The 23,932-nt window shown below is 37.4% G+C and overlaps 2 protein-coding genes across 3 annotated transcripts in view; both read left to right on the forward strand.

The window, feature by feature from the left end:
• The window catches only part of LOC309476077 (uncharacterized protein), a 143,080-nt gene extending 130,637 nt beyond the window's left edge, over positions 1 to 12,443 (forward strand). Inside the window, exon 2 of the mRNA XM_082139236.1 lies at positions 10,509 to 12,443. Within this exon, the coding sequence (XP_081995362.1) occupies positions 11,196 to 12,389 (1,194 nt within the window). The 5' untranslated portion in view covers positions 10,509 to 11,195 and the 3' untranslated portion in view covers positions 12,390 to 12,443. The remainder of the gene's footprint in view (positions 1 to 10,508) is intronic.
• The window catches only part of LOC309476055 (uncharacterized protein), a 298,593-nt gene that overhangs the window by 161,398 nt on the left and 113,263 nt on the right, over positions 1 to 23,932 (forward strand). The gene's annotated exons all lie outside the window — the stretch shown is intronic.

Below are 23,932 nucleotides of genomic sequence, written 5' to 3' on the forward strand. Positions count from 1 at the left end.
AGCTTTCAGTAAGAATATGTTAGCCTTAAGGTTATGAATAAGTTAATGCGCTCCGGAAGAATGGCAAAATTCGCATTTAGGAGATAAAAGCTTTCAAAACTTACAGTCTCTCACTTCCGCTAAAATGGATCACTGATTTTTTTTGGATCATCACATCTTCTGTCTAATCAAACGCTCTCTAGAATCTAAAGCTCCGCCCCCTATGCTATAAACACAACCTGGCCAAAGCCACCGACCGTTGACACATCAGGGAGCAGTATGTGTTGGAGATGTGTGTTCACTTACTCAAACGCTCAAGTTTTATTCTGTTATCCAACTGTACATTGATTAAGAATGAAATGGCTAGAGTTTATTTATATTATTATTAAATATTATTATTATATTATTATTAAATATGTCCCGCCTTGGCTTCTTGTTTGAGTGGAAATTACGTCAACTCATCAAACAACCCTGCGCGTTCCACGGCCCTTCAGTGGGACTTTAATAACAGCAGCATTTACACTGCAAGACCTGCAGGGTTTTTTTTTTTTTTTTGTCTGCTCATGTTTACATTAATTTATAACAGGTTGTGAACATGAATACTTCATCAAGATGAACATTTTGAACAACTTCAAGTAATTCCATACTGACGGAGAAGCTGTCACAACACACAGGTCACGCCAATACTACCGATACTGGTAATGTTATATTTACAATTTTAGTATTAGCATTTTCACAACACTACAGAGGAACATCCCTGATGAAAACACCAGTATGATGTTATTCCTAACATTAATGTTACTCTAAACTGGTGTTTTCAGCAGAAATGTGGTGTCGTATCTTTGTGGTTAATGTGTAAAAGGTTCAAATCCTGCAAGGGTTGATCCATGAAATATCACCATTGTGTCCTTGATCAAACTCTGAATCTCAGGAACTGAACCTGTTAAACTGCACTGAAAGACACTGGAGAAAATATGAGAAAAGATGCCTAAAATATTGCCTAATATGGGTTCATGTAACGTATTTTTTATATATTATCTTCCATATGTGTTACTGACTGTTGCATAAGCCTTCTACTGGTATTAAGCATATTTCACAGATATGTGTACTGGTAAAACAACAATATGCATTTTGTATCATAAAGCACGTTTTTGTCTTCGTTAAATGTGCAAAAGTTGATTGCTTTTATTTATATTTTGTTTTAACAAATGTCTTGTAACATTGTAACCTTTTATGAAGCATTTGAGATGGCATGCTGATCTTTTTTCTTTTTTTTTCACTGCCAAGTGTAGTTTTTTACTGGGGCGTTAATGTTAATGATTCATTATTCACATCATCTCTTCATTATAAATGTTTTCTCCATTTCATGTCTTTTAGTTCTATTCTTAAAGAAGGTTTTGCTGTGCTGTGATTGTCCACTGTTATATGTAATTATTTGTGTCATGTATGTATTTATGCCGGCAGGATTTAGAAGTGCTCATCATCGTGTCGGTTGTTATAAATGTTTTCAGAAAAGTAATTTCAGTGTCATAGCTAAAGTATAATATGCCAAACTCCTCACAAAAGCCTGAACCACGACCTTAGTAGAATATAGACCTTTCTCATGCTCTTTTTTTATTTCTTTTTTTTTACTTTGCATCCGTCAAGGAAAACGTGCTTTGAAACACATATAAACCATATTATTTTATGGAAAATAGAAAAGAAATCGAAAGATATGTGTATGTTTATGTGATAAGTGCAATTAAAACAGACCTGATTCACTTATAACGGCTGAAGTCTTTTATTATAATCTTTTGGATTTTTAAAAACCTAATTTTATGATGCTATTATGCAAAATTTAGGCAGTATGTTTGTAAAAATAGTAATGATTTGACTGTATACTTCAGAAAATTTTGCAGTGGATCAAAAATAACATTTTAATAAACATTTTTAAAAAGTATCAGTAGGCTATTTACTAGACAAAGAGGAATTAGCTTAAATGGTAAATAATGGTTATTAATATTAACCTTAATGGTAATTTAATAACATTTACAACTTATGGTTTACAAGGTTAAAGCTGCAGTCCGTAACTTTTTTTGTGATAAAAATACATATAATGAGCGAGTAGTACATCATACATTTTCCAAACTGTGTTTTTGAGACTGTCTTTTAAATAGAAAATACTCAGGAATAATGTTGACTTAAAGCATATTAAACACCACATAGACATATATGTGTCATATATGTGTCATAGACAAATACACACACTTGCTGTCTTGGCCAATTGACAGTGGGTGTACAGCAAAGCGCAGTACACTTAACACACACTAAATCCACACTCTCTAAGGCCCTGTCAAAAATAACACACTACATTGTGTGTTCTTGTGGTCACCTGGTGCGCATGTCCATTAAGTCCGCAAGACCATGGAGTGTCCCATTTGTCAGTTTAGTTTTCAGAAGGGTGCTCGCGAGCCGATATACACCCTCGATGCACACGTTTGTTAAGCCGCACAGAAGTGAGCTCCACAGCAGACTTCTACCCGACAGTCAAAGCGGCGTTACGTCATGAAGTATGGAATCGGAGGAAGACTGTGAGTGTTTAAGGCCCTTTCACACCGGACGCGTAACAAAAAAGCGAAACGAAAAAGCGAATAGTTCGCGTCAAAACCATTCACATCAGCCAGTTTTTTCGCCGCAGCACATTCGCGTTCGGTGTGGAAGCACTCATTACACAAACAGCTGATCGAAAAATAAAACCATCGCGCGAATTATTCGTGCGTCAAAATCGCGTCCAGTGTGAAAGGGCCTTTAGGGTGCCATTTGGGACAGGGCCTAATTCTGCTTCATGGTCTTTGAGGCTATACGTAGCCTTTAAAGTAGTGTCTCCATTTGATAGCGTGTACAAACACAGGGACTCGACACATGCACTCTAGAAAGTTTCATCTTTGCCCAGTGTCTGCGCTATTTTTCTAGACGGATAAAAATGCCTTTGTATTCTTTTAAACTAAAGTTGCGTCTCTCATAACCCGTTATGCGTCCCTATTTCACATCATATCAAGGAAAACTTTCCAGTGTCAGTTAAATAAATTATTGTTGCATATAATTTGCCGGGGTGTGAAGTAATGCATTACAAATACTCACGTTATTGTAGTTAAGTAGATTTTATAAAATAATTGTTAATGTGTACTTTTACTTGAGTACATTTTAAGTGATGTATCTGTACTTTTACTGCGCTAATTTCCCACCATTTGTGGTCGTAACATGCTTGTTTTAATTGAATTTTTATCCATCAACGTGATGGATTTCATTTTCGGCACATTTACATAATCTGTATTATTGCAATTTTGTTTTCCGAACAAAGTCAGCTTGTTAATAAACAACAATCCTATTTTATCATTGCTTTTTCTCCATGTTCATTGCTGCGGTCCTACTGAAGCTGTGATCCGATTGGTCGTCTCTGCTCTGGTGGGCGTGGCTACTGTCGTTGTTCTGCTTTATGACATCAGATCCAGAAGATCAAGAAACTGATATATCATAAGTATTGTGACATATCTTATAAAAATATATATTATAAAATAAATCACTGTTTGATGAAAGAAATATATTGAGGCACAAATATACAATGTACTTTTTATATGATATTCAAATATCATATGCTTTAAATTTTACTTTGTTTAATCGTATTATTCTCATTATATACTCTTGTTTATGGTTTATATATTTTATATAAGTTGTATTTAGATGTCTGATCTGAGTAGTGTCAGTGTAAATATTGTGGTGTAATCTGTGATGTGTGATGACCTCTAGTGGTGAGTTTCAGGAACTGTAGATTCATCATTAAAGGTGAACTAAGTAACTTTTTTTACCTTAACTGAACAGCTTCGGAGTCATTGGAATGGTTATATTACTTATTTCGGGTTGAATGGTGGTAAAATACGCACTTGCAACTTTGAGCCGGCGGGCCGCCGGCCGCTGCGTTAGGAAGTCTCGCGTGATATCAGGTCTCGCGATGTAAACAATTGCTTTACGGCCAAAAGAAATCTGCTAAAATGCGGTCATTATTGCGCTCCCTCACGCTGTCCGAACCCGAATGAAGAAGACGTTTTAAAGAACGTCCCATCTGCTTTGATGTCGTTGATCTACTAGCCTCTGCTGTCTGAGAATCAACAACGAGTTTTTACAACAGTGTTGTCAAATATCTATTCCGAAGCTGTGGGGGAGCTCTAGAGAGAAACCTGCGAGCAAAAAGCGAGAATACAGCGAAGAAATCCCAAAGCTACTGAGTGCTGCTTAAAACACTGATGCTGTTTGACCATCATGTATAGACCCAGAAAGAGTCTATTAAAGTGACTGAGAAATAATAATATATGTCAAACATCTCAGATCAAAAATGAACACACTATTTAGATTTTTTATAATAGCTGATCAGAGAGGTAAAATTATTTTAAAAATGTATTCAGAAAAATAAAATGATCAGATAATATTGTATTATTGTAAATATAAATAAACAGAAAACAAAATAAAACTCTGATACCTGAAACTTGCAGATAATTTCAGCAATAAAAGTTTTACAAGTTCTCAGATCATCCAGAAAAGTTGAAGTTGACACAATGTGAATATGTTTTTAAAGTGTGTTTCTAGATTGTTCCAGAAGTGACTGTTAAAGTCTCTCATATTTACAGTCTTAAATCACACACTGTGTCAAATATGAAACAGTAATAATGTGAAGAAAAGCTTCAGGGTTTGAACGTTTCTAAGAATTTAACACGTAAATATTAGAAAAAAATTAAATACTTCTTACAATAATCAAATCATTTATTTTATGGTAAAATTGTCCTTTATAACTTTTTACATTATAATCACAGATAATCTATATAAAGCTCTATACAAAAATAATTTATAAATATTTGATGTTTTGCACGTCATGTGACCATCAACCGACATCAGAGAACTGTGATCATGTGATTGTGTCGTTTAATTATTCAAAAATGTACTTACCAAACGCTTTAAGTGTGTGTGTAGTTCAGTGTGACGTGTTGAAGGTGTTTACTGAAATATAATAATAATAATAAACTTATTTTTGATCAGTTAGTTGCCAAGGCAACATTTAGTTTAGTTTATGTTGAAGTATTAAAACTGTATGAATGTATAAATGAAAATGAATAAAACTAGGCATATAAAAGTATATATAAAAATGGCAAAATAAAAATGACTAAAACTTTAAATTAAAGGAGCATTGCATAGGTTCTGAAATTTCTAACGGTTACTGACACCAGTGGCCGTTAGAGGAACTGCAGCCAGTCTCATGCTCGTTCTCGGTGCGCACACGCTCGTACGAGCACGACCACATCAACCAGGGCAGGGTTGCCACAGCAACCACTGACGGCTCATCGAGATTCACCAGCATTATGTTTGAGGTAAGAAAACACCATTTGAAAACACTACCGATTGCCACTGCTTACTAATAATGGCTGCAGTGCCGTACGGATGTAAGCCCAAGTAGACGAGAACGCGCATGGCGTCACATTTTGAATTTTCGCGCCGATTCGGGCCTGACTCCTCCACACACAATTGAGCCTACAGGCTGATAGAGGCAACCGGTGGACAGTCAAGGTGTCATTCTTTTTATTACATAGTGGTTGGCTCATACATGTACAAATGAAAACTCTATCTTAAAGATTTTTTTTTGAAGTAAAAACCTACACACAGCCCCTTTAAAGGGCACCTATTATGCAAAATTCACTTTTACATGGTGTTTGAACATAAATGTGTGTTGGCAGTGTGTGAGCAAAACCACCCTAGAATGATAAAAATCCACCCAGTGTTTTTTTTACAATCTCAATAAATCATAAGCACTGTCTCAGAAGGAGCTGTTCTCAGATTCGGTGCAATGTGACGTAGAATTGCACAGGCCCCTCCCACGACTGTTGAGTGACACTTCAGTTTGAGCATAGACCCGCCCTGAGTGAGCTGGACACAGAGTCCGCCATTGTTTCGACGCTGGAACAGCTGTAGACAAGAATGTCTCCTAAGCGACTGAGGTGTTTTGTTGTTGGATGTAAGAATGAACATATCAGTCTTCATTTACTCTCGTTGTTACTCGAGGATGGATCTGTATTGTTCGTGATCCAGCTTACGGTCTCCGGAGCGACAGGACTAACGTTACTGATCACGGCAGAAATGAAAGTGAGAGCGCGCACTTTATGACAGCTCATCGAATCATTTTACGGATATAAGGTTTACCAGTTTATTAAGCACCCACTGAAAATGTGTGTATATATTTGTTTACTGTTAGTTGTAACGAGTGTTTTGTGTAATTCACAGTGTATGTTGATGATAATGAAAGGGAGAGAGAGAGAGTTTATGGATAAGACTTTAATGCGCACTGTGTTTATTCAGCTCTTACAGTGATTCTCTGGTGTAAAACTAAGGCTTCATCTTTTGTGTGATGTACAATAAACTTCACTGAACTCGTCAGTATATTTTGGTCATCATTCGGACAGGGTCTGCCACAGCAGGCTTGTATTAATAGTGGATAAAAGCAGATGACAAATAAGTTATAACCATAATTAAACTAAACTATACCTGTTCTATCTCTATACAGCATATATTCTCTGGCTCTGTGGGCATTATTGTCCGACTCCGAGTCGAAATGAACATGCAACTGAGAGTTTCTGTTTTGATATTATCAGATGAGATTGTCCTGGCTCTGAGCGTGAGCTTGTGAGGCTCCGCCCCCTGTGCCGGCAGCAGCAGCTCATTTGCATTTAAAGGGATACACACTAAAACAGCGCTTTTTTCTGAGCCCCCCAAAAATGACAATTTAAACGTGCTGTAAAAAATTAGCTGTTGGATTTTTTGAGCTAAAACTTCACATACACACTCTGGGGACATCAGAGACTTATTTTACATCTTGTGAAAAGAGTCATAATAGGTGCCCTTTAAAATTAACACAGAAAAAATAAGTATAATTAAAAAAAATGAGAAACAACTGTAAGATTTTAATGATGTAAGACAAGACTAGCACAATCTTTTCACTGAAAATATAAATTGCTTAAATAATGATCATTTATAACAATGAAATAGTTTATTTAAAATGTTGCATTTATTCACATTCTGTTATTAAAAGCAACAGTAAAAAGATTCACTTAAAATACAAACATAAAGAGCAAAAGTGACATTTCAGATTCTGAGTTGTAATGAACTAAATAAACCAGCTCTGCCTGAATCACAACACACACGTTGTTTTGTAGCAAAATAATGTGTATATACATTTTTATACACTTGGCACATTGTATTATGCAAATACAGTACATTGATAACAAGTCAAGTAAAAACTGACAGTACAAGATGTGTAGTGCAAATCTTCTTCATATTAGTGCATTTAATACATTTGTAAATGAAATAATGATGTTGACTGCGCCGAGAGCTGTCGGTTTGTCTTAAAGGTTTAAGTTGTCATTGAGTGTTAAATGTTGTTTCCATCTTCCTAAATATCACAAAGCATTTGTTCTATGGATGTATCAAGATAATAAGTAGGTTATTGTTGAATTGAATAATAATGAAGTAACTACAGTGAATAAGCGCCGCCGAGTGTTTCCATTATAATGAGTCTCTATCAGAATCTTCACTTCAGAAACACTGAACTCCTTCTCAACCTTCAACAAACACCTAATCCATCGTCTCAAACAAGACACTTATTATAATAAGCATGATAAATGATAAATGTTAATCTATTCCAGGTTTATAAGCTGAAACTGTCAGATAATGTAAGTAACGTTCATCTAAATGTCCTAAATTATATGTGCTTCCAGTAGGGTAATATTTCCATAACATGTAAATAGTGTTTTAAGATGAATATGTATTTCAGGTTAAAGCTGAACAGCTGAAGTGTGTATTTGCTGATTCTCCTCAATGGGAATAATGTTGCAGATTCACAATGATCCTGCTGGGATTCTCTCGGATCACGTGATCTTTCTCCGTCTGGAAACAATAAATTGCAGGATGTTAAAGAGAGAGAAATAAACAGCAGTAACTGTCACAGAAACTCATGAAATCAGCAAATCAGCCATCAATCAGTGAATAATACTCAGTCTGGAATGTTTATTTCGGGATCATTTTGATGGAAACTCCATTCATTCATGATGTGAAAGTTTACAGCAGAAGAGCAGAAATGCTTTTATACAGTATATTCAAATATTGAAGTATTTTGAGAGCGTTACGGCAATTGCTTCATGAAAGTGGGTAAAGATCTTTTTTGGCACGTGTTGCTTGTTTCGACTCCCTGATTGGTGGAATGTTCAGTAGAGCATCATGGGTAATGTAGTTTTTACATAAATTCCGCTGTTAAACATGATTATTGTGAAAATAAGTTGAAATAATGCAGAATGACGGCTTCAACAAAAGCAAATATTATCGATTAATACTCGTAGCTCACAGTAGAGCTGTATTTTAAAGTTTTAATAAGTTATTTCACAACAGATAAAATGAATGGAGTTTTGTTGCACTCTCCTGAGAATCTCATAAGATTTCTATAAAGACATACTAGTGAAGTGTTTTACCTCATCTGTGTTTTTCACCTGGTCTCCTGTGAAATAATGAAATAATCTAGGGTCCACCCAAGTGCCATCAGTCCACACCGCATGTGACTCAGATCTTCTTTCCACATGTGCCAGATCTGGGCCGGCACAAAGTTGTTATAATTCTAAAGAGCAAATGACACTCGCCATGCAGTGACACAAACACAGAAGCATCGAATGATCCTGAATCTGCAGATGTTGATCTGTAGTTTATAGAGTCCAGAGTCTGTGTTTCTGGTGTTTGTGATGGTCAGAGATCCAGTCTGATGATCCAGCTTCAGTCTGTCTCTGAATCTCTCTTTACACTGAACATCTGTACAGGTCTTACTCTGATCTTCAGTGATTTTAGCGATGAGAATGTCTTTAAAATACCATTTCATCAAATCATCTGGGTTTCTTACACCAGGATCTAAAGTGACAGATTGTCCCTCCATCACTGACTTTCTCCTCATTTGATCTCGTTCAGCAGCAGGAACACCTGAAACACAAACCAACAGATGCTGGAGGATCTTTTGAGGAAAAAACTCCACAAGTGTGAAAATAGTTGTGCGTATTCAATTCCTGGATCTTGACAAATTCAGTAGAAACAAAATTAACTGCAAAATTGCTAAATATCAAGGTAATCGTGTTTTTATTCGTATAAATTTACTGTTTATATGTCAACTCTGCTGGAGGGAATTATTTTTTATTTTTATTTTTTACAAACCCACACATATATTACACACGTACTGTCACAGTGTCTGGTTGGTGTACCCTGGGTGTCCACTAGAGGACATCTTTCCCATACCGTCACGTCACACCACCACTTCATTTCATGAAGTGATGGGCTTTCCTCAAGATGGGCTTTCCTGTAGCTCAAACAGTAGAGTGTTGGTGCTAGCAACGCCAAGGTCATGGGTTCGATTCCCAGGGAAAGCAAGAACTGACAAAATGTAAAATGTGTACCTTGAATGGAATGTAAGTCGCTTTGGATAAAAGCATCTTCCAAATGCATAAATGTAATGCATTTCCCATAATCCTTTGTCTGAACTCATCACTGTTCCCACTCACATTGTTTGTATCTGTTTATACCCTGTCTGTTTCAGTTTTTGTCATGGAGTCCTTGTTTGATGTCAGATTGCACTTCTGAGTTCCATTCCTGTTTTGTTTCTTGTTTTTGGACTGGCTTTGTATGGATTTTGACCCTTTGCCTGGCTGGTTTATGATTATGGATTACCCCATTAAACTGCACATGGATCTTACCTTTTTTTGTGTGCATCTCGTGACACATACATGTTTATACAATTCATGCATTATTGAAATATACATTTCTACATTATAATATTCCAAAATAAGCACATTATACATCTAAAATATTTATAATGATTTGCAAACACTTCTGATCATTATATGAGATAAACTGACAAACTACAAGATTTTTACACATTTACTATTTCTTTGCACTTTATTGTGAACTAAAAACAAGTATGAAAATGAGTATAGATAATAAATGCATTTAATCAGATGGAAAGAACTGGAATGAACAGAAAAAAACTAACTGTTAAAAACTAATGGATCACCAGTGGAAAAACAAAACAGTTGAAAGAGATTCAGTTCTGCTCAATGATGCAGATAAAGAGAAAAAGCCCTGAATGTCACTGATATAATAAACACGATGATATGATTTAAACATTATGACTCACCAGTAACAAACTTTGAAGATCTTTTCACTGTCGCTGCCGTTGATGATCACTAGTGTATATTCTCCAGAGTCTGTGTTTCTGATGTTCATGATGGTCAGAGATCCAGTCTGATGATCCAGCTTCAGTCTGCCTCTGAATCTCTCAGTAACATTATTAACTTTATTGCCTTCATTACACTGAACATCTGTACAGATATGATGGAGATCTCCAGTGATTTGAGCAATCCAAATATCATTAAAATACCATTTAATCTTCTCTAGTTGGTTTGTTTTAACACCAGTGCATATAGTTGTGACACTGTCACACATGACACATGTTTTAACCACTCTGTATATTATAATGATTTTATGTATATTAGAGTTTTAATAGGTTTACATGTTGTCTTAGTCATTTTAGTCCATTTTATTCCTCTTATCTGTTTTTTTGTGTGTATGTCTTTAAATGATTATGGTCTGCCTGTCATGTGAGCAATCACATGACAGGAAACAGGAAATAGCCAGCATAAAAGAAGGAGCATGGGAAACAAACAGGGTCTCTGTCAAGAGGACCAAAGCTGGATCGAGGAGTTGCTTTTAAGGACTTACCATTCCAGCAAACCACATCACTTTCATTGGATTATCACTACAGTTGGATTGTATATACACCGGTGGACACTTACACATTGGGACTTACAGCACGCAAGGACTCTTAAGGACTGTTTTAGGGTATGGAACCAATGGACTATGCTTTTAACAGCCTAAGGCTTCTTTGTTGTATCGTGTTGTTTTAAGTTCCTGGTAGAAATTGTAAATACACTTCATTTATTCACATTATTTCTGTTGTCTCATCTTTTAAAACACTTAACAAACTCACACAGTTTAATCCGACCCCAATTTTAGTTAATGTAATTCAACCGAGAAGGTTGAATGTTACATATGGTGGCCCGTACGGGGACGTTTAAAGATTTTTAACGCTGTGTTGAGAAGAGTGTTTTAAGATGATGACTAGTCAAGATAGTGCTGCTTCTTTTAATACATCAGCTGGTTTTAATGATGAACAGTTTTTACATCATTGTGAGTGTGTACAGCTTCGGGCTGAGGTGATTGCTCTTAAAAACATTGTTTTAAAATTGGAGAAGAATTTTAAAGACTCTGTTGAAAGTAATCTTAATCGTGAAGTGTATTTTAGAGAGGCTGTGGATTTAAAATTGTGTAAAATGGAGGAATCTATAAAGGATGCCGTGGGAACACTGGAGAGAGAGGTCATCGAGTGTTTCAAGAGGAGAGACAAGAAATGGGCGAAACAACTGGAGCAAAGGAAGGATCCAGAAGCCATTATCTTCTCTCCCACTGCGACGACCAGCCCGGTTTCTCCCACGTCAACCCCTGGCTTTCCTTCGGCCAACAATCCCACCACCTCAACCACTTCACGACCCCTCAACAGAGCAACTGATGGAGAATTCTGTGCCACAATACCAGCTGGGCCAGACTTCGACCCCATAATCTCCATCCTTCCCTTCTCCAGAGAGCAACTCGCCAGCGCACAGGGTGCTGATGACACTCTCCAGGGACTTACCATCTCTCCCACCACTCAACCAACCAACCGGGTCGAACTGCGGGAACACCAGGGCTTGATGTATCGGCGGATCCAGAAGGGGGACGACAACATGAAAATCCAGCTCGTCGTTCCCAAGCCCCTGATCCAGCAGACGATACAGCACTTCCATCTAAAGACCGAGGAGAAACATCATGGACGGCTAAAGAGCCTCCTGCAGATCTTGGAAGTTGCCTGGTGGCCCACGATCCGCAGCGACGTCTGGAGATTTGTCGCCGATTGCAAGTTGTGTGGTGTGGAGACCAAGGAGTGTGCAGTCATCAATCCTAACAAGAAACCACTTCACCATCAACATCACCGTTCATCATCACCGAAAGAGACCCTTAAGCCGGATAGAAGGAATTGCCGGGGTGAGAGGCATGCCAGGAAAGCTGGGTATTTCAGGACCCTGGGAGGAATGGCGTCACCGACCCAAGGACACCCAGGCTGGTATCGGATTCCACCTCTCTCTGGTGTTCCCATAGATTCCTCCGGCAGACTAGTGCCTATGTGGGAGGGCCTAGTTTTATCTAATTTATTACAAAGACATTTTAGGACACACATTCAAGAGGATACCCACTACATGGACAATGGCTGACAGTACCTTCAAGGGACTAGTACCTTCCCCGGGGAGCCGTAGGCTGGGGGGGGGGGGGGGGGACTATGTGACACTGTCACACATGACACATGTTTTAACCACTCTGTATATTATAATGATTTTATGTATATTAGAGTTTTAATAGGTTTACATGTTGTCTTAGTCATTTTAGTCCATTTTATTCCTCTTATCTGTTTTTTTGTGTGTATGTCTTTAAATGATTATGGTCTGCCTGTCATGTGAGCAATCACATGACAGGAAACAGGAAATAGCCAGCATAAAAGAAGGAGCATGGGAAACAAACAGGGTCTCTGTCAAGAGGACCAAAGCTGGATCGAGGAGTTGCTTTTAAGGACTTACCATTCCAGCAAACCACATCACTTTCATTGGATTATCACTACAGTTGGATTGTATATACACCGGTGGACACTTACACATTGGGACTTACAGCACGCAAGGACTCTTAAGGACTGTTTTAGGGTATGGAACCAATGGACTATGCGTTTAACAGCCTAAGGCTTCTTTGTTGTATTGTGTTGTTTTAAGTTCCTGGTAGAAATTGTAAATACACTTCATTTATTCACTTTATTTCTGTTGTTGTCTCATCTTTTAAAACACTTAACAAACTCACACAGTTTAATCTGGCCCCAATTTTAGTTAATGTAATTCAACCGAGAAGGCTGATTGTTACATAGTGACTGAATCTTCCTCCATCACTGACACTCTGTCTGTATCAACACCACACACACCTGAAGAAGAAATCAACAGAAAATGATGTTATGTCTATGGCAGACATCCAAAATAATAAAAGAGGAAGTGCTATAAAAATGTTTCTCTACAGATCAAACAAGCAGCGTAAAAACACAAATAACACACACGCACAATGCCACCAAAACAGTAACTATAGTATACAGGATAAATAAGTCATCAAACGTAAGCGGGACCATTGCACATGCTACTTTGAGATAGATACTTACAGCTTTTAAATATGTTTGCAAGCATCACACACGATACTTACTACAAGAAGCATTCTCTGCTCCTAAAAGTCCAATGCAAGGCTGAGGCTCCAGATCAATAGAAAGCGCTTCAGAAAGAAATTGAAATATACATGACCAAAATACAGAATTTTACTACATGACCATAAAGAATAAAACAGGGTGACACTTTACAATTATTACAGAGTGGATAAATCGTGGGATACATTTAATAAGGGTTTGACCTGAAATGAACATGTATATACATTCCAACAAAGCTTATGTAACCCTGGAGGAAAAGCATGATTACTACAAATTGGAGTATTCACATATATATCAGGAATTTTCATATAAGCCATCCCTTAATTTCTTTCCACACTTCAGTTAAGTTAGAAATAAATAACTATGTTTCCGTTGATACTTTAAAGATAAAGAAGTCTTATTACAAGAAGCTTTTTCAATTGCTAACCATTCTGGCTTGTCACCTAACTCCACCGAACCCAACTTTCTCCAGCATGCTGAAGTATTTAAATTAGCTATAATAATATTATAATATTAAATAAAAATCCTCCTAATCCTTAAGTTTATTTAGATGTTTCTTGTTAATCCTAGATGTCTTGATGGCTCAAATGAAGCTGGTTATAACAGATTAGAGCTGTTTAAAATGATAAAGGGGGATAAAGAAAGGAATACAGTGAAATACAAACAAAAATGTTATAAAAAAAAGTATACCGTTTATCCTCCCTACCAGTGTTAAGACAAAGACACTCAAAGTTTGGTTAATTTGATTGACATAACTTGACAAATTTACTTCCATTTTTATTTTTATTTTTTTAAAATATTAAATATATATATATAAAAAATATATATATATTATTTTGGTTCATTAATATTTAGCTGTCAGTCCAGGTTCTTGGACTGACAGGTCTTTGTCTGGATCTGGGTCAAAGCTCTGATTTGAGCAGGTAACTCTATAAACTCATTATTTTTCTTTTTTCGTTGACCTAATGAGAAATAAATGTCTTACCCTGCAAGAGGAATGCCGAAACTGTGAACAAATAAACGAAAAACTTCTTTGTCTCCATGTTTCCTCTCAATCGTGCTTTGGAACTTTGAATGAATGGAACAGCACTGCTTCAATACAGCAGTATTTATGTCTCTGGTGTGTCGTTTTCAGAGACCACGTGATCATTTGAGATGCCAAACACCTGCAGATTGAAAGTACACGTGAGAAAGAGGTTGCAGTGAGGAGAGAGAAAAAGTGCAGTAAAGACAGTTCTCTCTTCAGGGCTGAGTTTAGCTCCACTGATTGGTCAAATGTACATCATGTGACTGTGGTCACTACTCAAGAGCTGGAATGTCTGAGAAACACATGTTATGTGGCTGTACATGGTTTAAGTCTATTCAAATGTTTAAAGTTTAAATTCTAATACAAACTATTTCAATCTACAGTATACATTTTTATTACACCTGTTCATGTGATAATTCAGTTTCATGCAATGATGTGCAAGTTTCTTTGTTCGATTTTTTTTTTTAAGTATAAAGTTTTGTTATTTTGTTGTTTTATGTTAACATGTTAGATAAAACAGGACAGTAAATTCAGTAAAAGTGGGACATCCTATTCAATAAAATATAATACATTTAAAAAGGAACACAGAGCTGAGCATGAAACATCATCATCATCATCATCATCATTAATCCAAGAATGTGTTTTGATTAAATGTAAAATGTATTCTTTTACATTAAACAAAATATATATTGATTTACAATATTCTGTTGTAAGCAATAGTATTATCAGAGCACACGCTACATGAAAATGTGTGTCCCACTTCACAAACTGCACTTTACCCAATTTAAATGAAAATGGCTGTATGAATCTCTGTATATATAGCCTAAGTCTGCGAATTTCCTTCGAAACCGTAGTTGGAGATAAAAGAGACCTTGAACATTTCTTTAAAACGTGTAGAATAGGTTTATTTGCATTTAATACACAGTTTACCAAAAAAAAAAAAAATGTCCTAATTAGCTGACTTTGAGTCTTTTCCTGGTCTCATGTAGCCAGACCTTCAGACTCACAGAATATCTGGACTCTATGAACTTTCATTTGCCAAGGACCAAACAAGAGGCCTTCTGACTCACAAGTAAAGCAACCAATCACGGTTCGTTTAAATAAGCTTCATGTTTATGGGCTGAAAAATGTAGTTCACACACTTTTGAAAATCCAGCATTTATTTGATGGGGGTTTGGCATCACGTCAGCTTTGTTTCCAGACATGCAGACCGCTAAAGAACGAGACACACGTCTCCTGGGAATCCTGTACAGGTCAAACAATAAATCAGATGTCGACTTAAAGGATTAGATTTATTTATTTATTTTTTTGCAAAGAAGAAACAGCACTGCACTGAATACATAAAAAAAAAAAAAAAAAAAACCTGACTCCTCAACAAGTAAGAATAAAACGTACATAATTATTAAGAAACTTGTTGTTCTTACTGTTATGAATGAGTTTAAGAGATTTAACAAGGGAAATCTCAGCAATAAAGACATCAAATCTAGGCAAAGTCTTGAGAAATTTGTATTTGTGAATAAAATTTTTACAATGCAACACAAAGAAATGAACAACATTATCAATAGCATAGTCACTCCCAGAAAAATAGAGAAATATATCCTTCAATAAAAAGTTTAAATCACATTTTGATAAAATGAGAAAGATAACAACACTGTAAAAAAAAATTCTAACCCTCCCAAATCAAAAATTCCAAGTGACCGATAACATCTACATTTTTCAATTGGCCCAAGTGAAATTCTTGTTGCAATAGTTTGTTAACATTGGCTCAATGAGAAATAATACGTCAGACTAATTGAAAAATTTAGATGTTATCGGTCACTTGAAATTTTTGACTTGGATGTAATTTTTTTTTACAGTGAACCCAAGGTCTCCCAAAGAGGCTTAACCTGATTACAGTGGTAGAATAAATGAAGCAAATTTTCTTCCTCAACTTTGCAAAATACACACATGTCAGAGAGATCAACAAAAGAGGCAATTTGTGAGTTGGTTGGGTAAACGTTATGAAGAATCTTAAAGTGTACCTCTCTAATTTTATTGGACATACAGTATTTCTCTGGGAGTAACCACGCCCTCTTCCAGTGAATACTGTCAAAACAATTATTCCAGAAAAATGTACATTGAGGGGATGTGTAAACTGTGTAATGTAACAATAGCTTTATAAGTTTACTATTACATTTTTTTATAAATAAGGCTAACTCCATCCAAAAAAAGTTTGGGCATAATTGTTTTTCGCTCATTAAAGAAAAGGTGTGTTTTAAATAAATGCACATAACTTGGAGACAGAGCTTTGATGACAGAATTGAAAGTTCTTGCAGGCAGAGGAAAATTCATAAATTCAAAGTCATAAATTCTTCATATTCCAGTATACTGCCATCATTTTTAAATAAATCCAAAACAAAAACAATACCTCTATCATCCATAAAAAATGATTTGTTTCGGATTAAAATATTCAAATTATTCCACAGAATTTCTTTGTGGGGAGAAAAATTGTGCACATAACACAATTTCCAAGCAAGTAAAACTTGTTGGTGAAATTTGGAGAGAGAAATCTGTAATTTAGAAGGGGTGAAGTTACATTTTAAAGGAAACTCTAAACCGCCTAATCTACGAAATATGGCATTGAGGATATAGTAACAAATTGAGCTATTACTACAAAGACATTTTTTTAACCAACTAATTCTAAAAGAGCTGACTAATTCTTTCAAATGTAAAACTTCCAGTCAGAACGTCTATTAGACAAAACAGATTTAATAGTTCGTCTCGTGCTGGTCTGTGACGCGCCAGGCATTATGTAATCACGTTGGAAAGGTCACGCTGGACGCAGGCCGAAGTACCGCCCCATTGATTTAAACATCCAGGATACGCACAAAGGACCATTTTAAACAAAAAACTAACAAAAAGACATAAATATGTCATTCAACATAGAATAAAATGTGAACGATCCTCCTTCTCCACGCTTAAACAATGGAGCGGTACTTCCGCCTGCGTCCAGTGTGACCTCTCCAACGTGATTACGTAATGCCTGACGTGTGGCAGACCAGCACAAGACGAACAATTGTGGTTAAAAAGTATATATATATTTTTTTTTTTGAGATAAAACCCTATTCCTCAGCTGGGATCGTGCAAAGCCCTTTGAAACTGCATTGATTTGGACTTCAACAATTTGGTTACCGTTGAAGTCCATTGTGTGGAGAAAAATCCTGAAATGTTTTCCTCAAAAAAACTTAATTTCTTTTCCACTGAAGAAAGAAAGACATGAACATCTTGGATGGCATTGGGGTGAGTAAATTATCGGAAAATTTTCATTTTAAGGTGGACTAATCCTTTAAACAGACGGAAACGCCTGAAGTGTGGGCGTGATGTCTGAGGCTGAGACTAGTTTCCAACCATCTTATCCAGCAGATTTAGTGTAAGCAGCTGCTGCCTCTGCTGTAATGAGACATTAGGAAGTCTAACCCACACGTGGACACAGAATTGCTAAAACTAATTCCTCAAAACCATCACCCACTTTCTCAATATCTTAAACACAAAACAGTATATTGTCACATAGTAAATTCATTTTGCAATTATGTAAAAAAGTATAGTAATGACAACTTACAGTAGGAAGGCGAATAAATACTGTATGCACTGCCAGTATAGTATAGTACTGAATATTGTATTGAATGTCTGTATATTCAGTTCTTGCATACTGTAAAAATACAGTAGTCCACCTGTAAAAGCCAAAAAGGTTACAGTAAAAAACTCTAAATGAAAAGCATGTTACAGTCACTCAGAAGAGTTAGAAGAGTTGTGCAACTTCTAGGCTTTTATTGTTAAAGCTAGTTATAAATACTGTATAGTACAGGCAAAGTAATGTTACGTCCCAGGACGTATGTATTTGTGTTTTACAATAATGCGTAAGTGTTATTTATTGATGTACTGTGTGTGCTGCCAGTGGACCCAACGGCCTGCTGGGAGTTGTAGTTTTTAATTGTATGTTCTGTCCAACTTCCTGTGCTCCTCCCTGTCCTTATTTAGGTGATGGGACCTACCAGCTGCTCCTCATCAGTGGCAAGAGGATCCAGTATTTAAGCAGAGCCGGAGAGACAAATGGCAAGAAGAATGGAATAGTGATAACAAGGGTAGACGTATAGTATACAGAAACAAGTAGGAAATGGAAGAAGTGTTTTTAGGAATGGAAAAGAAGATACAATTATTTCTCGGATTCGAATAGGGCACACTAGACTAAATCGGTCATTGTTCAAAATAGGAAAACATAAAACGGGTAAATGTAATTATTGTGATCAGGCAGAAACAATTGAACATGTGTTAATTAAATATAAAATATGTAAAAGAAAGGTTAGAACTTATGAAGGAAGGAAGAAAATTGGGGGTTGTATTATTTAATATGGAAAGCCTATTGAAAATGCATGCAGAACAAGATAAAATATATTGTGTTATTATGAAATATTTTAAAGCAATAGGAGTATATTGGAGAATTTAAAGTAATGGGTTTAAAATAATATAACATTTAAATATATATATTATTTTTCCTTTTTAATGTAAAAAATTGGTAAAATAGCTGAGCACTTCCTGCTCAGCTCAGCTACCGTTCGGACGCTCTTGCTTACTGCTCCGCGCTTTGCTCTATCGCTTTTATATTTTATCTTCTATATTTTTATATTTTAGCTCCTTTTATCACCTAATTTTAACTTCAGCAAATCAGCACAGTGCTCAAACGACAAAGTTTGGATTACCACAAAAACGCAGAATTCTTCTACCCGACCAGCTTACATTCCGGGGAAAGGAAAACACAACTGCCTACAAGGATAAGAGAGAAAATGCCTCTTCTGGAATCTACTTGCTGCACTAACTGCCACAGACTTTTACAAAGGATTGCAGTTCTTGAAACAAAGTTATTTACGGGACCACCAAACCAGACGGAACACACAACAGAGCTTCGTCATGGACACCCTCAGCATATAGCCGGTGAGTCCCATGAAACTAGTGCTCCTCGACAGGTAGAGAAACAAGCCGATCGACTTACAAATCGATGGCACAAACAGGGAGCGAGACCCAAAGGCACTCGAGACATCAGATTGTCACGAGCCCCACATATTGCCGCAGTAGCATCCTCTACCCCAGATACAGCTCTGACAAGGATTGCAAAGACTGGTCTCCCACCAACACCTATACATCTTGAGAACAGATTTGAAGTACTAATGAATGTAAATGAGGAATCCCCAAACGTGATGAATGTGATCGAACACAGACTGTATCAGCCAGTAGCTAACACTGATGCTAACTGGCGCTCAAGGTCGAGCAGACAGCGGCACTCAGCTCAGAGCACAGCCGAGCCCAGGACTCTGATAGTGGGGGACTCCATAATCAGAAACATTAGCAGCAGGGATACAACTACATGCTGCCTTCCAAAAGCAACAACTTCTGATATAAACAGGGAACTTCAGAACATTCTGATGAAACATAAGACTGCAAATCGACTCATAATTCATGTGGGGAAGAATGATATTCATAAAGAGCAGTCAGAACTCCTTAAGAAGGATTTCAATGAACTTTTTGAAACACTTAAAAGACTGAAAGTTCAAACATTCATCAGTGGACCACTCCCAGCAAGAGGAACAAACAGGTTTTCTCGGCTGCTTGGGATTAATACATGGCTGCAAAAAACCTGCAATATAAAAGGAGTAAACTTCATTGACAACTTCAATCTTTTCTGGAGTCAGAGACAACTATTTCATCGGGATGGCCATCACCCAAACAAACTTGGTTCAAGAGTGTTAAAGGACAATATCGACTTCTCCCTCAATCATCCTTCTGCAGTGTGTGTCAATCTGAACGACACACACACACCTGGAAACAGTATGAATGAACACGGGACTTCACTTCAGCAACAAGATGGACATGCGGTTGACATATCACACAAGGACAATGATAACACCACTGAGCCACAACAACCTCTGCTCATGGACACCATCTCAGCTGAGCCCTGCCCACAGAGCTCACCACAGACAGACACATTAGAACTGCTCCAAGATTCAGCACCCAAGGACGACTTCCTGGAAAACAGCCAGGGAAGCCAGGACAGCATATCACAGCCTCCTATAACACCTGAGCAACAGCCCCTTTCACCAGATACTTTCTCACTCTCGCCAGCGACTCCACTCCTGTGCTTCTCACAGAAAATGGAAGAATTAGTGCATGCTGGAACCAGACTATCCCACTCTTTTGCTGCAAGCCCCCAGATACCAACCAAAAATCGTCAGGCACCTCAAACACCGAAGCCTGCGCGCCGAGCTCGCCCGCCCCCTCCTCCTGTGAGAGCTCTTCGGCCTCTTCGGCCAAAACGCCAGGGCCCACACCCTCCTCCATCTGCTCGAGGTGAACCAAAAACAACTGATACCAGCTCTCAGTGATGTGTTTTGGGTTCCTGTTATGATAACAGTAACTTTCTCAAATGTTTACAGAACAAGCGGGAACCCAGTGTGCCTGTATCTTTCTCTATTGCTGTTCTATTACAAGATAGAAAGTCTAAGGCCTTCAATAGCCGTACAGCAAACCCAACTAATCTGGTGCCTATTACATGTCAAACTAAGATTGCTGTGGGGACAAAAAGTAAGACTGTTAAGTTAGCACTTTTAAACATTCGCTCACTTAAAAATAAATCACTTCTAGTCAACGACTTAATAACCACAAACAACCTGGACTTTATGTTTCTAAATGAAACCTGGCTAGAATACAGCTGCAGTGCAACAATCCTCAATGAAACAGCCCCTCCTAACTTTACTTTTATGAGTGTCTGCAGAGCTGTTAAGAGAGGTGGGGGTCTAGCTGCTCTTTTTAAAGATATCTATCAATGTAAGCAAATATCATTTGGGAATTACCCGTCTTTCGAATATCTGGGTACTGTGTTAAAAGGTGCTCCTCGCATTTTACTTATCATTATTTACAGGCCTCCAAAATATTCTCCAGCCTTTGCTGAGGACTTTACAGAACTGTTATCAACAATTACCTCAGAGTTTGACTGTTTTGCCATTGCTGGAGATTTTAACATTCACATAGATAATGCAGAAAACAATATGGCAAAAGAAATCAAAACTGTTTTAAAAACTTTTGATCTGACTCAGCATGTACATGGACCCACACACAATCATGGACACACTCTAGATTTACTTATCAGTAAGGGTCTAAACATTTCATCGATTGTTATTAAGGATGTAGCACTGTCTGATCATTTCTGTATTTTCTTTGATATATTGATCTCTCCTGCCACTGAAGCTAAATCTGTGTCTGTCAAGAAGAGATGCTTAAATGAGAACACTAGTGTACTATTTATGAAGGCTATATCCTTAACACCAAGCATATCTGCTGACTCTGTTGATTTTCTCCTTGATTCTTTTAACTCAAAAGTTAAAAATATAATTGATGATATTGCTCCTGTTAAAGTCAGGAAGAAGAGTGGCAGACAAAAAGCACCTTGGAGAAACTCAACAGCAGTGCAACATATGAAAAGACAATGCAGAAAAGCAGAGCGCATGTGGCGGAAGACAAAACTTGTAGTCCATTATAACATCTACAAAGACAGCCTTCATGCTTTCAATATGGAACTAGGCAAAGCTAGACAGACTTTCTTCTCAAATATTATAAACAGCAATTTAAACAACACACGCACTCTTTTTGCTACTGTAGAGAGACTGACAAACCCCCCAAGCCAGATTCCTAGTGAAATGCTCTCAAACAGCAAGTGCAGTGAGTTTGCTTCTTTCTTCTCTGAGAAAATCAATAATATCAGAAAGGTGATCAGCACATCCTTGAGTTGCACTGAGGTCAGACAGATCAGACCACCTGAGAAAGTAGTTACTATGTCTGACTTCAAAGAAATTGATGGCAAAATTTTGGAAGAAACCGTACAACACCTTAAAACATCAACATGCGCCCTTGACACACTTCCCACATCTTTCTTCAAAATTGTGCTAAACAGTTTAGAAGCAGATCTTCTAGAAGTGGTAAATGCCTCACTTCTCTCTGGGAGTTTTCCAAACTCCCTGAAAACTGCAGTTGTCAAGCCCCTCCTGAAAAAGAGCAATCTGGATAAGACCATATTAAGCAACTATAGACCGATCTCAAATCTTCCTTTCATAGGCAAGATCATTGAAAAAGTTGTCTTCAATCAGCTGAACAAATTCTTAAGCTCGAATGGATACTTTGATAATTTTCAATCTGGTTTCCGACCGCATCACAGCACAGAGACAGCGCTCATAAAGATAATAAACGATATTCGCTTAAATACTGATTCAGGCAAATTATCAGTGCTGGTACTACTCGACCTCAGTGCTGCATTTGACACTGTCGATCACAACATACTTCTTGACAGGCTGGAAAACTGGGTGGGGCTTTCTGGGATAGTCCTAAAATGGTTCAGGTCATACTTAGATGGGAGAGGTTATTATGTGAGTATAGGAGACCATAAGTCTGAGTGGACATCCATGACATGCGGAGTCCCTCAAGGCTCAATTCTTGCGCCACTCCTGTTCAACCTGTATATGCTCCCAATGAGCCAAATAATGAGAAATAACCAAATTGCTTACCACAGCTATGCAGACGACACACAGCTGTACTTAGCCCTATCGCCTAACGATTACAGCCCCATTGACTCCCTGTGCCGATGCATTGACGAAGTCAACAGTTGGATGTGTCAAAACTTTCTTCAATTAAACAAAGACAAAACTGAAGTTATTGCGTTTGGAAACAAAGATGAAGTTCTCAAAGTGAACACATACCTTCACTCTAGGGGTAAAACAACTAAACATCAAGTCAGGAATCTTGGTGTGACACTAGAGTCAGACCTTAGTTTCAGTAGTCATGTCAAAGCAATAACTAAATCAGCATACTATCATCTGAAAAATATTGCAAGAATTAGATGCTTTGTTTCCAGACAAGACTTAGAGAAACTTGTGCATGCTTTCATCACCAGCAGGGTGGATTATTGTAATGGACTCCTCACTGGCCTTCCCAAAAAGACCATAAGACAGTTGCAGCTCATACAGAACGCTGCCGCTAGGATTCTGAGCAGAACCAGAAAATATGAACATATCACACCAGTCCTCAGGTCTTTACACTGGCTCCCAGTTAGATTTAGGATTGATTTCAAAGTATTATTACTGGTATATAAATCATTCAATGGCCTAGGACCTCAATACATTGCAGATATGCTCACTGAATATAAACCCAACAGATCACTCAGATCATTAGGATCATATCAGCTAGAAATACCAAGGGTTCACTCTAAGCATGGTGAGTCTGCTTTTAGCTATTATGCCAGCCACAGCTGGAACCAGCTTCCAGAAGAGATCAGATGTGCTCCTACAGTGGTCACATTCAAATCCAGACTCAAAACACTTCTGTTTAGCTGTGCATTTACTGAATGAGCACTGTGCCGCTGTTCGTCCGACTGTTTGTACTGTACTGTATTTTACACTCTATTTTTCTAAACTGTTTTAATT

This window comes from Leuciscus leuciscus (assembly GCF_965113295.1).
Source record: "Leuciscus leuciscus genome assembly, chromosome: 15".
Classification (NCBI taxonomy): Eukaryota; Metazoa; Chordata; class Actinopteri; order Cypriniformes; family Leuciscidae; genus Leuciscus; species Leuciscus leuciscus.